This window comes from Periplaneta americana, chromosome 2 (assembly GCF_040183065.1).
Source record: "Periplaneta americana isolate PAMFEO1 chromosome 2, P.americana_PAMFEO1_priV1, whole genome shotgun sequence".
NCBI lineage: Eukaryota > Metazoa > Arthropoda > Insecta > Blattodea > Blattidae > Periplaneta > Periplaneta americana.
In genome coordinates, this window is record NC_091118.1 from 163,254,514 (window position 1) to 163,270,615 (window position 16,102).

Below are 16,102 nucleotides of genomic sequence, written 5' to 3' on the forward strand. Positions count from 1 at the left end.
ATTAAATTAGCTCATAAATTAAGTTACTACTTTACCTTATAGGTTTATCTAAATTTAAATAAATACATATGTAGTCTACTAGTCGTTAAAATTGAAGAATATTGCTGGAGAACCTTTTAAGTGTAGTGTAAATATTTGTAATTTAAATATGTATTGTATTGATTAAGGCTGGTTGAGTGGAAGAGAAGGCCTTATGGCCTTAACTCTGTCAGCTAAAATAAAACATTATTATTATTATTATTATTATTATTATTATTATTATTAGAGAACCTACAATGGACTTTGTTTGTAAACTTACCTTCGTGCCCATGGACAGCCTATTGAAGGCAGCAACCTTCTCTTGCACTACATTCCGCGAGACGTTACATGCAGGATACGTTTCCTCCATGTTAATTTCGATCGGTGTTGTCCGCATCAATGCAGCCAGCGCAATAAACAACGATACAATGTAGATAAGAAGTATAGCAACCAGGTTAATCTTGTGATTTACCATGTCACTCCGATAATGTCTAAAGCTCACTGGGCTGTGAGTTGATAACGTGAAAAACGATCAAAATGGAACACGAAGATAATTCAACAAGATCCGTTGCTCGTGTGTAGCACGAAGACTTTGAAATATCGTTTGGCTTCTTGCTTTGAATATTTACTGATCCTTAATCCTTCGCGAGATATGCGGTTCAACAACTGCAATGAAGATTCAGTTTCCGTGACTTCTTTTAATTTGTATGGTGTCCGATGCCTTCAGATATGATCAGATAATACTTTTCTGTACCGGCATCTTCTAAGAGAAGCAGGCAGAATTAGTCCGGAGTAACCACAACGTACTGTACATATACCGGTACATACCTTAAAGCAATATTACAGTAAAAAATATTAACCAACATGATTACAAAGAAGAGCTAAACGCAATTAAATACATAGCATAAGAAAACGGATACAACCCCAATATAATAGACAACATAATACGAAAGACAAAACATAATCACAAAAAAACAAAAGAATACAACACAAACACAAGAACACAAAAAATACATCACACTTACATACGAAAACAAAAACACACACAAGATTGTAACCTCATACAAGAAATTAAATTACAACATCGCATACAGAACAAATAATACTCTACAAAAACATCTCAACACACAAACAAACAAACAAATAAATACAACCACACAGGCGTATACAAAATCAAATATAACACCTGCAACAACTTCTACATAGGACAAACAGACAGGTCATTTCAAACACGTTACAAAGAACACATCACAGCCATAACAAAATTACATAACACTTCCACATATGCAAAACACATCACAAATGCTAACCACACCTACAGACACATCAACATAGACATGGCAATTCTACACATCCAACCAAAAAGCCAGAAACTAAACACACTAGAACAATATGAAATATACAGACACACAAAAACACACTCAAATGAAATTCTCAACACACAACTCAATTTCAGAACACACACGCTCTTTGACTTCACATTACACTACACAAACACGCCTCCACAGGAAAGAAAACAAAAGGTGCCAAGACCGGCAACAACCAGTTCTGAAGAAGCCCAATAGCAGGCCGAAACATGTTAACATGTAAAATCTAACACGAGAAAGACATAATTATAATACATAATCCGAAAAAAAAAATGATTTATTTAACGACGTTCGCAACTGCAGAGACTATATCAGCGTCGCGGTGTGCCGGAATTTTGTCCCGCAGGGTTCCTTTACATGCCAGTAAATCTACTAACATAAACCTGTCGCATTTAAACACACTTAAATGTCATCGACCTGAGCCGGGTTCGAACCCGCAACCTCGAGCACATAAGGCAGCGCTATACTGACTACGCTTCCCAGGCCGATATTACAGTTTTTTTATATTTTTTATTGGGTTATTTTACGACGCTGTATCAACATCTAGGTTATTTAGCGTCTGAATGATATGAAGGTGATAATGCCGGTGAAATGAGTCCGGGGTCCAACACCTAAAGTTACCCAGCATTTGCTCGTATTGGATTGAGGAAAAACCCCGGAAAAAACCTCAACCAGATAACTTGCCCCGACCGGGATTCGAACCCGGGCCACCTGGTTTCGCGGCCAGACGCGCTGACCGTTACTCCACAGGTGTGGACCCGATATTACAGTAAACTTCATTTAACTTATGTAGTCTATGGAGGATCAGAAAACTTCGAACGAAAAACTTCGTGAGGTAAGATAGGTATCTCGTTAAAATATTACATATGTCCGAAAATATCATTCATTGTCTCTAGAGGGCATCGCAGTCGTCAATACATTAATTGATTAATTAATTCGTTCGTGAATTCATTCATAGTTTTCTGCCCAAGAGCAGGTCTTTCACTGTAAACTCAGCATTCTCCAATCTTCCCTCCTTTCCGCCTTCCTCTTAGTCTCCGCATACGACCCATATTGTTGTCTATCATTTGATATATTCTCCTGCCCCGAACTTTTCTGTCTTTCACCATTTCTTCCAGTGCATCCTTAAGTAGGTATTTCTTCTTAGCCATGGACCGAGCCAATTTATTTTTCTCTTCCTGATCAGTTTCAGCATTATTCTTTCTTCGCCCCTTCTTTCTAGCACAGCTTCATTTATTATTTTGTCTGTCCATTTCATGCGCTCCAATCTTCTCCATATCCACATTTAAAATTCTTCCATTTCGTCGTAATGCCCATGTTTCTGCCCCATACAATGTCATACTCCACACAAAGCACTTCACTAGTCTCTTCCTCAGTTCTTTTTCCCGAGGCCGACAGCAGATGCTCCTTTTTCTATTAAAGCTGTCTTCCTTATCTCTTTAAATTGACTGGCATTTGGAGTTGAATGCAAGTATTGAGCAGGCCTAGTTTATGACGAATGAAGTATGGAAGCGAAAGGGATGTCAAAAGGTTACAATTCTTACATTAAATCTTCAATATAAAAACGAAAAGATTCATATACACAGTGGTGAAATGTCCCACTACATCTGCTGTTATGCTGTATTTACAAATGAGTTATGAATGCAAATTACCTGTTATGCATCAAGGCAGTCAGTGTAAGTTCCACCACGATCATATGCAGAGGATGGTACTCAATTTCTTGATAAATGTGAGATTTCTCTTTAGTGCAGTTGATGATGATGATGATGATGATGATGATGATGATAATGATGATGATGATGATCAGGCTTCGAGACTTTGGACCCGATACAATAAGTGTACTGTGCTTGTACTATAGGTTGTTGACTCGCTGCAGGTAGTGAAAGGTAGAGATGTGTTGAGGTAACAGCGTTGCTATTTACAATAGAGTACAGTAGTATGGGGAAACGCACACATATGGACATTCTGAAAGTAAATATACATTACACAATGACAATGTCAAAAGAATGTGAAAAGCATTTATTCTCCTGTTTTTTATAAGCATTTGTGTTTAATTATACACAATGTTAATGGTGGCAATTTTCATTTCTTCATTTATCCTATTGGTCGTCTTTAGGAAGTGCAGTTACAGTACCGAATTGCAATGTACTACAAGATACATTTTCAGTGTCTCAAACGTAAATCTTTTTCAGTAGTCTACTAAACACAGTTTGTACTGTGAAAAGATGCGCTCTACGTCGCATGACTTTATAGGGGCAAAACGAAAAAACGTAACATCATTGCAGTCTCTAAGAGACAGTCCTTTATTCTCGGGTGACTCTATGTCCACTAATTTGCTGTTTATATTACACAATGTTCCAAATCCGTTATTTTTACATAAAATTGATTTCCACTTCTGTTTTACACGTTCAGTAACCTGTGTACTTGGTGTCTCATTAATTCTCTGTGTCATTTCCTCAATAATTTGAGGGCTTCCGGCATTTCTTGCTCTGACTTTTCTAACCGTGTAGTAGTTTCAGACACAGTTTGAAAATAGGTTTGTATGAAAACCAAATTATTCATCAGAACCTTCAAATCGAGAGCGTTTTCCTTTGCGTATTTGTTGTCATTCATTCTACAGTACCCCCACCCACTGTACGCTTTACCACTATACTCAGTACGCCGTTATGCGGATTTCCCACTGAACTGCTCTATCGGGTCCGAAGTCTCGAAGCCTAATGATGATGATGATGATGATGATGATACGATTTCCTTGCAGTAAATTGCGCATTCGTCAGTGAAGAGAACTTCCTTCTGTCTCACTTCCAATCATGGTATGACTCCTTGTTTCACTGTGTTTATGACTGATAATTACGTTAGAACTAAAATGATCGAAGTGTTAATAATTTATTACTGTTATATTGTTTATCATTATCCTTGTTATTATTATCGCTATTATTACATGTTCTCTTGGCTTTAAACTATCATTTTTAGGAGATTTAAATATTCCTGGAAGACATTTCAAATTTAATAAAACCATAGACGTCATTAGCAGTGCAATGAAACCTTCCCTAGTCCAAAAACATGCCCGCTGTCGTCTATACTAAACCATAGCAAGATCGATCCGTTGTTATAGCAGTGAAGCTTGGACTTTTAAGAAAAAATTATGAAAATAGACTTACTGCTAGTGAAATGAAGTTCATGCGCCGAATAGCTGGCTATACCAAATGGGATCACGAAAGAAATTAAGACAACCTACAAGAACTCAGAATGGAATCAGTACTACAGCATATACCGTACACTGATACCAAGATAACTGGCACCGTCATGTTAAGCGAATGTCTATAACAAGGATCCCTGGAGCAGTCTTGAATTACAGACCAGCAGGAGAGAGATCACTAGGATGACAGGCGAGAGATGGGAGGAAAATGTTGTAGACCGAAATAGTTTCTTTTAGAATTATTACTGGTACCTGTCACAAAGATGATGAAGATGATGATGATGATGATAAAGATGATGATGATGATGATGATGATGATGATGATGATAGATACTGTATTTTGCGTAAAAATAGCTTGGTGAGAAACACCTGTTCAATTACTCCAGAGCCGCGTTTGCAATGTGCAGTGTGTTGTCTATTTACACAGATACTGTATTGTCAAATTTTGCCAGTTGGTGACATAATTAAACGTGAGTTTAACATTGTGCACGATTTGAGAGAACGTTTCGACATGGGCTCATTAAAAGTTCACTTTAGTGCAGTTAAATGTTGTCAGTTTTATTACATCTTTCACATCCCTGATGGATACATTCTGCAGTCTCTTGCAATAGCTACGTCTTCTTCTTCTTCTTCTTCTTCTTCTTCTTCTTCTTCTTCTCTTCATGGAGTAGGAGAGTCTCCTGTTCCGTCCTCAACTTTCCACCTTGTTCTTGGCCGACCAATATCTCTTCTCCCTTGTGGTTTATAATCCAACACCTGTTTCGGTATTCGTTCCTTAGCCATTCTTCTTAAATGATTCGACCAACGAATTCTATATTCCTTTATTTTATCTATAATTGGGAGCAGGTTTAGTTCATTCCTTATGTCATCATAATAGCTACGTATAAAATTAATATTGTGCAGAATTTGAGAGGACGTTTCGACATGGACTCATTAACAGTTCACTTTAGTGCAGTTAAATGTTGTCATTTTTATTACATCGTTCACATCCCTGACGGATACATTCTGCAGTCTCTTGCAATAGCTACGTATAAAATTAATATTGTGCAGAATTTGAGAGAACGTTTCGACATGGACTCATTAACAGTTCCTTTTAGTGCAGTTAAATGTGAAGTGATTTAGAAAAGGGCGTTCCTGTAATGACTGTATCTTCACGATAACACAACTTATGGAGAAACGACGAGAATATAACTTACCAACTCTAATAGCTTTTACAGATTATGTAAAAGCTTTTGATAAAGTTAAAAGAAATTTACTATGGGAAATAATGATTAAAAACGGTTTTCCTCAACATCTTATAAGGGTAATACAAAGTATGTATACAAATACAAAGTTTAAATTGGAGAAATCCATAGAAGAGGATAATTTAGTAGAGATTAATTTAGGAGTACGACAGGGGTGTCCATTATCGCCTACCCCATTTAATATATATATATATATATATATATATATATATATATATATATATATATATATATATATATATCTATTAATGACGCAGTTGTACGATGGCAGACTATGCTTAAAACACTTTTTAAAATAAAAGGGAGAAACATTGATACACTGTTGTTTGCTGACGACCAGATCTTAATTGCAGATTCGGAAGATAATTTACAAAGAGCCATACATGAATTAAATAATATTACAAGTGAATATAATCTTCAAATCTCATATGTAAAAACGAAAATAATGGCTCTTAGAGGAAGAGATCTGTTAAGAGCAAAAATTTGCATAAATAATAAGCCCATCCAACAACAAAGTGATTTTAATTATCTTGGTTACATTGTGTCATATACCGGCAATAGAGATGTGCAAAATAAATTAAACAAATTCCAAACACTATGAGGTACAATAAAAAGAACTTTTAAAATTTGTAATAGAGCAACACTGTTAAAATCTTGCTTTATGGGTGTGAAAGTTGGGTCTTGACTGTCTCACAACAAAAGAAAATAGAGGCTGCTGAGATGAAATTTTTGAGACAGGTGGCAGGTTATAGACTCATAGACAAATAGAGAAATGAAGATATTAGAAAGGAATTGGAAATTCAGAGTCTAAATGAAACACTTATTGAATACAGACAAAGATGGCAAGATCATATACAAAGAATGGATGAAGATCGTATACCACAAATAATAAATAAGTATAAACCTGTAGGTAGAAGAAATGTCGGCAGGCCACGGATGAGATGGTCGGATCAGTTTTCTTGAAGACGGAACGAGCCACAAGGCTTATGCCGTGATGAAGATGATGATGATGATGATGATGAAATGTGAAGTGCAGTGGAAACTCTTAAGTTCGATAGAAAACAATTCGACATCCCATAGTTCGACTGCTTACGTAGGAGAATTAAACACGTCCCTATACGGGCACTAAGAAATGGGTTTGGCATTTGAATGGGAATTGATTCTGTGTCTTGTAGTGATACTTTTGTTAAAGGAAAACAGAATATTTTATAGATTAGGACATCCATATTTAATCAATGATTTTAAATTAATTAACTCTTCTTTTTCTAATTAAGAACTGTGCCGTTTGAGAGACGGAACTGTCGAAACCCACTGTGGTACTAGGAGCGCATACACAAGCCTCGGCACGGGTAGGAAATGCAAGCACAGTAATGTATTCGTTGATGGATAACCAATAAGAATTTATAATCATTTCACCTACCACACCCACTACCCTTATTAGACTGAACTTTCAATTCTGTTCAGTCGAACTTAGGAGAGTCCACTGTAATTGTTATTACATCGTTCAAATCCCTGACAAATACGTTGTGCAGTCTCTTGGAATACGTATAAAACTTATGAAAGAAAGAGAGTTTTTCTAAACTGGGAAAGGATTTATTACATTTATATTTTGAAGATAATTTACTTTCCACCCATCCTCTTGAAGTATATATGTAATAGATCTGCTATTCGATATTTCATGTTCTCCTTTTCTTTACTCGCCAAACTTAATAAACTGTACAAAAGAATGTCGATATGCGAACAAAACTCTGACAACGAAAGTAATTGGATGTAAGATTGACGTTCGGAAACTGGAATGGAAAAATAATCCTCTTCGCTTCTTGTAGATGAATATGATTTATGAACGTAAAAAGCTTTGTTTTATTGTTGCGGAGTGCACTGAGAATTATATAACATTCATGTCTTTCACTCGCTATATAAAGTAAATTGTGTGTTATATTAATTTCCAAATACCTTATGAAGAGGGATTTATTTATTGAACACAGTTTCTGAATTATTATTCTTAGTTCAACTTGGAAATGAAAAGTTTCGATAACTTTAACACAGAAACCTAGAATCATATTATTCGTGGTAGTATTAATCTATATTACATGCAGTTATCTTAAATCAACCGTAGCGAAAATGTAACTCAAGAGCACATTGTGGCTCGCAATGATAGCTGTGCATGTCTCTTGCTCCCCCAACCCTCACCCTCTCACTCACTGGAGTCAACTCCGTTCCATTTGTATTTGTCTCTGACCTGCGAGTGGCGTATCGTCGCAATGTCTCTCTCGAAACCATGTAGGCCTACCTCTACAAAAACGAAAGTTTCAAGTAGGATGCTAGGACGCATTTTTTTGCTGCCAATATGGTGAGAATATTAAATGTATGGTTTGTTCACAAGTATTACGAGGAAAACGGCTGTATAACATAAAACAGCATTATACTACATGTTACTCATGAAACATTAAAAGGTTAAGTGTTATTATTATTATTATTATTATTATTATTATTATTATTATTATTATTATTATTATTATTTCGATCCTTTTTCAGCAGATATACGAATAATGCGGTTAGGTCTTCAATTTAAACGCACAGATTTACAATGTAAGCTTAATGTTACAATGAAAGCTAGATGTAAGGACTTGACAAATATTGAACTTTCCAAATCTTTGCCAAAAAATAAATATCCGAAGCTTCGAACCCATGTTCGCTACAACTTACGTTTGTGAAAAATTATTTTCAACAATGAAAATAGTGAAAACCTAATTTAGATTACGACTGATAGACAAATACCTTCGTGATCAACTACGAATGGCAGTAAGTGACATAATTCCTGATTTTGAAACTCTGTCGCAGAGACATTCTGAAGACAGTTAACTTTAGATTGTGATAATGTGTCCTATGTTTTCTTGTTCATTTCTTTCTTCGTTACACGTACTAAACATTAGTTTGAAACCTTATACTCTATAAAATTATATTTAAGTGCTTGACGTAAGGAAAATGAAAATGCGTTAATAAGTCAGACAGTTGCTTCACTTCCCCTATGGGTGTCCGTCTCCCTCCATAGGTGCTATGCACGTTGCAGGTTACACAGTGGCTCGGCGCACGATTACATTTTCGCCACGGCTGTCTTAAATGGTTGAATAGCTACCATACCCTAAATTAAATGCGAGATTTTTTAACTGGAATTTTAAGAGTGATAGAATGTGTAACGAGAAAATAAAAATAATAAGGGTGGAAGACAAAGTAGCGTAAGAAATACAAACAAGCACGACAACTGAAATAGCATAAACATGTCAGACGAATGAAGGAGAAGAAACTGACATTAGGAATCTTTAATTGGATACAGCCTGAGTGAAGAACAAAGAGGGAAACCTAGAAGAATTTGGCAGAAGGGTGAGTACAAAGCTACATGATTTATGGAACGATAGTGAAGGATGGGAAATGGGAAATAGAACACAGCATCGATCGTTAATGCCTGAACGCACACACATTTACCTATAAATAAATATGGGTATGTATGATATTAACGTTCCGCGCCGCAGCCTCGTATTCTAAAGCCTTGGTTTTTCTGTACTGACGCATGCGAGGACTACAGTACACGAGAGATAGTGGTTTCTATAGCTGCCTATTTTCTGACGGAACACGATGGAACGGCGTTCCGACAATTTTTTCTTGCATTTTCATCATGCAAGCGAAATATGTGTGAATAACTATGTTTCTAATTTAATTTTTCTTTAAATTCCGTTTAGACCTTGAAAGCCTAAGATGAACGAAAACGAGGATAAAAACAACAAACTTCCCGCGCAGTGAACAGTTATCATCTCACCGTACGCCAGTGATGTCAAAGCAAGGGCATTTTTCTGACCTTGACGTCATGCGCGGGCAGCAAGCGCTAAGTATGGAAAGAGGAAGGGTTGTATATATGAATAAGAAACCTGTTGGATTAAGAAAACAGTGGTGCACAAACTTCAAACGGAACGTCTGTAAAACAAAAGTACTAACACTGATTTCTTAATATTGCACTTGTGTTTTAAATCTTAATAACATAATAAAGAGTTAGGAAGGAATATTCATTTAAATTCCATAGTAGTATAATATTATACTGTACTAAGTGGATGAAACACATCATTCATAAAGAAAGTGATATTCCAAAGAAAGAGATTGAGTTTGACATGATAAGTTGGAATTTATATTTATGGTATCTTTAGCCTTACAAAAGTAATCAATAAACTAATCAAAACAATATTACAATACAAAGCAAAGTTACCTAAGTACTGTATCTGTTTTAAGCGTAACTAATATTACATAACAAAACTCTTATCGCATTATGCTTTTAAGGTGATATTTGTGAGCAACTTCCTATCATCAGAACATTAAATTATTTTCTCGAAATCTGCTGAAGCTATAGAGCTGACATTTTTACAACACATGGGCACGTATCTTTTGCTTATGATGTAAGAGTAGTTGCTTTGTTAATTCATTTCCTTACAAACAATTTCCATGCGAATATTTTCAAAAATTTCAATACACTATCTTCAGTAATACGTATATACGGTATATTAGATTTACGAAAACATTCTGTAAGGCTACTAAATAAGTAGGCCTATACCTGAAAATTTCACTTTTCTATACGAAAAGTTGCGAAAATATTTCTTTTAAATAAAAAAAAAATCAAACTTGTGAAAAATGAGTATTAAAATTAAAACTTAAATTCTTATAATGCACTTATACTTCTCAGGCAAACCTAAAAATTAACATGGATACAGTTTTAATAAGTTCTCTTCCCTTTATCTATTGAATCAGTGCTGGCCATCCCTGAATATAGCTCGACCAAGCGGCATATACCACCTCTTTCGTCTGTCTCTTTCCTTTCCGCTGTAAAGCGCTCAGGCTCTCCTGGGCTCTAAAGCGCGCGCTTGCTCCTGTGGGAATCAATTGACATGCCTGCCGTACGCTATCAAATATTCTACACAGAGTTTCAACACCTTTTCCGCCACAAAAAATCACTGGTTGTTATTATCTTGTTGTTAGGCTAATAAAAATAAATGAGTGTGTCGCGATATCGTGGGCGTTCAGTAAAGTATGTCGTCAGTCAAAAAAGGTTGGGAACCACTGGCTTATTGTTAGACTACAATTGAAAGAATGACAAAAAATCCTCTGCTTTGTATTCTGGATCCTAGTGGTCAGCCGTAGATGTCGCCAAGATGTTCCAAATTGTGGAATTAGTAGTATAATCTCAGAATATGAGCTATTATGAAATTCAATGTTTCTTGCTAATTAACAATTGAATTCCTAGAGAGTAACAAGATTGTAAAATTTGATCGTACCTGTGCTAAGATGTGACGGACGCTGGAAACCGATACCAATATAACGGAGTTTATTTTTCTTCAATAATATAAGCCTTATAGAATTTCATTGGGTGCTGTATATTTCCAGAAACATATCATGTTTTAACAAGCTCCCTCGGGGCATGTGTTGGAAATGTGTTTGCTCACTCGAATGTTGTAAAATTGGTACAGACAGCTGACTTTGATCCTTCAGTTTCCTTACTACGCTAGAGTTTCAGTTAGTCTGAGAATCAAGGATCATTCTGCAGATTCGCTTCCAAATTCTCATACATTATGACTGTTTTACCAAAAACGTTTTCCAATATGAATAGCTAGATCTACATTTGAAAGATAAAAAAGTGTAATAAATAGGGGAGTGTTGGGTAGTATCGGACATCGGGTAATATCGGACAGTGCGTTTCTTTTATCTACCACAGATGGCAGTACCTGAATAGCGTGGTTACGTAACTGTATGCGACATCACAGAAACGTAACCATGTCATTCAGGTACTATCATCTGGTTGTAGATGAAAGAAACTCACTGTCCGATATTTTTTAGTAGGTTATTTTACGACGCTTTATCAACAGCTTTGGTTATTTAGAGTCTGAATGAGATGAAGGTGATAATGCCGGTGAAATGAGTCCGAGGTCCAACACCGAAAGTCACCCAGCATTTGCTCATATTGGGTTGAGGGGAAACCCCGGAAAAAACTTCAACCAGATAACTTTGCCCCTACCGGGAACTGTCCAATATTACCCGATGTCCGATACTACCCAACTCTCCCTTAAGTTTATTTCTTAGTCATATTAAAAAAATATATACACTATTTTAGCACCATTTGTGGCTCAGCGTTCACGTGCTGGCTTCCATCTAGGCAGAATGGGTTCGATCACCGGCCAGATCGTGATGAAATTTGTGGTGGACAAAACAGACATCGCGGAGGGTTTTTCTCGGGATACTCCCGTTGCCCTCTTCCATTTCACGAACACCTTCTACCTTCCCGTTTTCCATCTATCATATGCAGTAGTTAAAATAGGCCGAGGTGAAGTCCTGGAGTTTGTACGAATTTCTGATGTTAATGTAGGATTTAAAGGCTAGGGGGCTGGACCCTAGGATTTATCAGGGATGGAACATGACTCTGTCAGGACTTAGGCATGATTCTTTTATTTCACATTGGAATTTTATATATTGTATTTTAAAACAATGTTACACTTTAATTGACAATAGAGTGCTGCAGAACAGAGCTTAGAAACGGTTTATATTCGGAGAACAGCCGGCGAGGTTGAACATCCCATCGAATATTCGATTTTCAAGCGGTTGCGCTTAATATTTTGTAGAGTAGACAGAACACCAGGCGCACTTCACCATACAAGAACTCTGGTGACATTTTCTGACTACACAAATGGAGTAACAATTGAAGGAAATTTACTTTTCCTAATTTAAAAAAATGCTAGCTTCAAATAGGCCTTGATTGGACACTTTGGTACATTTATCTTCATAACTAATATAAATTAACTAATGAACACCGGCAACAGCAAAGGAAGTAAGGTAATACATAGATAATACATTTTATTTGTACCGTCCGAAATGTAGTACAGCGATGTAATAGAAATTGAAGGCACAAGTCACGACTCTTATCGACTCTGTGTAAATTAATCTAATCTAATTTGTAGGAGAAATGTTTTTTCACATGAAATTCGTAAATCCGAAATCTATCGTTAGATAAAGTAAATGTAACATAACTGAAATTATCATTGTCCTACATCAGCCGCTGCACTTCCAGATAAGAAAACAATTCTAAACTTAGCTTGCGAAGGTAAATAATAAATAATCGGAAAGTGAAAGCGGTCTCTTAAAACAAATAGATTAGTGTGCTAAATATACAGCCATGGCTACCAACACAAAATAGCAGGGGCGTACGCAAAGAGAGGGTTACTATGTTTGAACCCACCCCTTGAACTTAAAAAAATGACATATTTAGATTTGAGTATTTTTTTTATCCATAATCGTTTTCCCTTCTATAATGTTTTACTGTCAGAGTAACAAAATCTACATCGATATAAAACATAGTCCTTCTACCTCTCCTTCAATCTAGCCATACCCGTGCGCTTCGTCGCACTTGTTAGAAATAAATCTAAAATAATTACATAATTAAAATAGGACATTTGGTCCAGGGAACATCCGTGTTTGATAGAAGGATAAATCGTTCAATATGTTACTTAAATAAAATTGTATTTAAATAATTAAAATACGATCAATTTGATCTAGAGAGCACTCATTTGGTGCAAGGATAATTCCTTTAACATGTTTCTTAATTGTTATTATATGCTAATAATTAAAATAGGATCATTTGGTTCAGGGAACATTCGTTTTTGGTGCAAGGATAATTCGTTTAACATTTTTCTAAATTTGTCTTGAATGCATCCTTTAATAAATCATTCCAAATTAATGTCAATATAAAGTGGTTTATGTACGAAGATAATTTTTTATGTTCGCTTCGCTGTCCATCTTTTTTTTTTTTGTTAAGTTTATTTATACACGCTGTAACATCTGTGGTCATGTCGCGTGTTCAGAATGTGTGGGTATACCAGTAGGCCGATTTTACTCTTGTTGAGTTCCTGTTTCTATTGTGTGTTGTAGATGGCTTGTGCTCATGGAACTTATTATAAATTTTGATTAAAGTTGATCGTATTGGTAATTGAGGCGGTGATGAATCATGGCATGTAAATTTCCAATCTGGCATTTGCCTTTATGATTAAGGGAAACCTTGAAAAACCCTAGTCAAATTGGTCTGAACATGGTTAATTATTTTAAAACTAAACTGAAGCTAGTAAAGTACTAACATAAAATACTTAATTGTCTGATATCTCAATAACTATTCACTTCTGGGCCCATGTTTACGTAATATTTTTTAACACCTTCATGTGTGGAATTAAACTCTGAAATTTTTCCGTGTATTGTGAAACACGTTGTATGCAAATAAGACCCATCGCTACAGTTATACAGTAATTGAAAGTGAGCTTATTTAGATAAAACAATTGTATCTTAATTCCAAATGAATTATTCCGTAAGTACAAAAATAAGTTATACTGGAAACTCGTAGAATTTTTCTTACTGAGTAGTAGTAGTAGTAGTAGTAGTAGTAGTAGTAGTAGTAGTAGTAGTAGTAGTAGTAGTAGTAGCAGTAGCAGTAGCAGTAGCAGTAGCAGTAGCAGTAGCAGTAGTAGTAGTAGTAGTAGTAGTGGTGGTAATAATAATAGGCACAGCAGCAGTAGTAATAGCACTAGTAATATCAGTAGTATTTTTAACGTGCTTTCAACGACAGATGTTAGTAACCTCGAAATTCATAGTAAGTGAGAAATGGCCTAGAAATTTCACCTGGAGCCTTTCATCGGGGTTCTTTTGTTGCTGTAAATCTACGACATGGAGCCCACAGCTTTGCTTTCTTCTCGGAAGAAGCAATGTTAATGGTTTTTTCCACTTCAAAACTCGAAGCCCTCGGCCAGGTTTGAACCCGCGCACATCAGATCCATCTACTAGCATGTATCCGTTAGACCACTGAAAATGAATATACGTATCTTGAATATATGAAATAGTTATGAATAAGTTGTGACCAGATCGTCTCTGAAGTTCTGAATAACGAATGAAGAATCTCCAAGAGAATAAATAATAATAATAATAATAATAATAATAATAATAATAATAATAATAATAATAATGTTATTATTATAGCAATAATAATAATAATAATATTATTATAACAATATTATTATTATTATTATTATTATTATTATTATTATTATTACAGTTGATCGATCAAAATAATTAATTGATTAACTATTTGAATTTAATCGATTAATCGGTTTAAATTTAACTTGTGTTCGGTGATAAGCATAAGTATCAAATGTTGCATATATGTATATATTGTATCGTTATATTGCAAAACAACTATTTTAATTACTTACTAACATATTTATTATGAGGCTTATAATTTATTGTGTTAATTTCTCCGGGAATTTTTGAGACAAACATAAATAACAAAAAGTATGAAGACTCACCTAGTTAATACTGCTTCATCCATGATTTTAAACATGTGAGTGCATTCATATGCTCCGAATTAAGTGTCACTCTACGTTTAGTAACAATGTTTCCTGCATCACTAAAGACGAAAAAACTTTTTTTTTCTGTCAAGCACTTCTACACGTTCGTTCAATTTAAATCCAAACGTTTCACCGAGTTTACCTCTCAAATTCTCATGTGACATAATGAAGTTTACACTTTTCATAAATCACAGAAAACTGATTTTTCTATCAAACTAAACACAAAACCTTCATAAACAAACTTAGTACAGAAACTGCAAAAGTACAACTGTCGAAACAGAAGACTGGCCCCTATTGTAATGGAATTACCAGATTTTAGAAAGAGAAGAAGGTAGTTACGGTCTCACTTGCACACAGTGTGGACATTGCAATTTTATAAGGGATGAGGGGGACGAATCCCAGAAAAGTATGTACTGTATTTCATATGCTAGGAAGATGAGCTGACAACAAGGTGGAAGTTTTCTTGGAAAACCATAAAACTTAATAAGCGTTTCGTATTGTGTTTCAACTTTCAATAGAGGTATACTAGGTCATTTTCCGAAGTGTTTGTGCAAAGATTTTCCCTACGCTACCTGGTTTACAGTTAGAAAATAACAGTAGAACTACTACTATTGTGCTTTTAAATAAGCAATTTCCGAGAGAGAAATATTATCGTAATTTGTAGTATGAGTTTGTATTAACAAAATGATAATTTATATCAACTACAACCGATTAATTTTAATCGACTCGATTATTCGATTAAATATTTTTGATCGATTAATTTTACAACAGGAATTGATGGATTAATCAATTATATTAATCCCACAACACTAATAATAATAATAATAATAATAATAATAGTTATTATTATTAACACTA

At 35.2% G+C, this 16,102-nt stretch overlaps 2 protein-coding genes across 6 annotated transcripts in view; one reads left to right on the top strand and one right to left on the bottom strand.

The window, feature by feature from the left end:
* The window catches only part of LOC138694743 (thiamine pyrophosphokinase 1), a 114,051-nt gene that overhangs the window by 96,327 nt on the left and 1,622 nt on the right, over positions 1-16,102 (bottom strand). The window contains exon 1 of one of the 3 annotated variants that reach the window (XM_069818751.1): positions 14,523-14,696. The exons of 1 other annotated variant lie outside the window; for it this stretch is intronic. In XM_069818751.1, the coding sequence (XP_069674852.1) occupies positions 14,523-14,687 (165 nt within the window). In that variant the 5' untranslated portion in view covers positions 14,688-14,696. Of the gene's footprint in view, positions 1-298; positions 459-14,522; positions 14,697-16,102 lie in introns of those variants that run through there. One more of the 3 variants, XM_069818750.1, reaches the window with a different exon arrangement.
* LOC138694744 (uncharacterized) overlaps positions 1-16,102 on the top strand; it is a 235,332-nt gene that overhangs the window by 76,526 nt on the left and 142,704 nt on the right. The window lies entirely within an intron of this gene.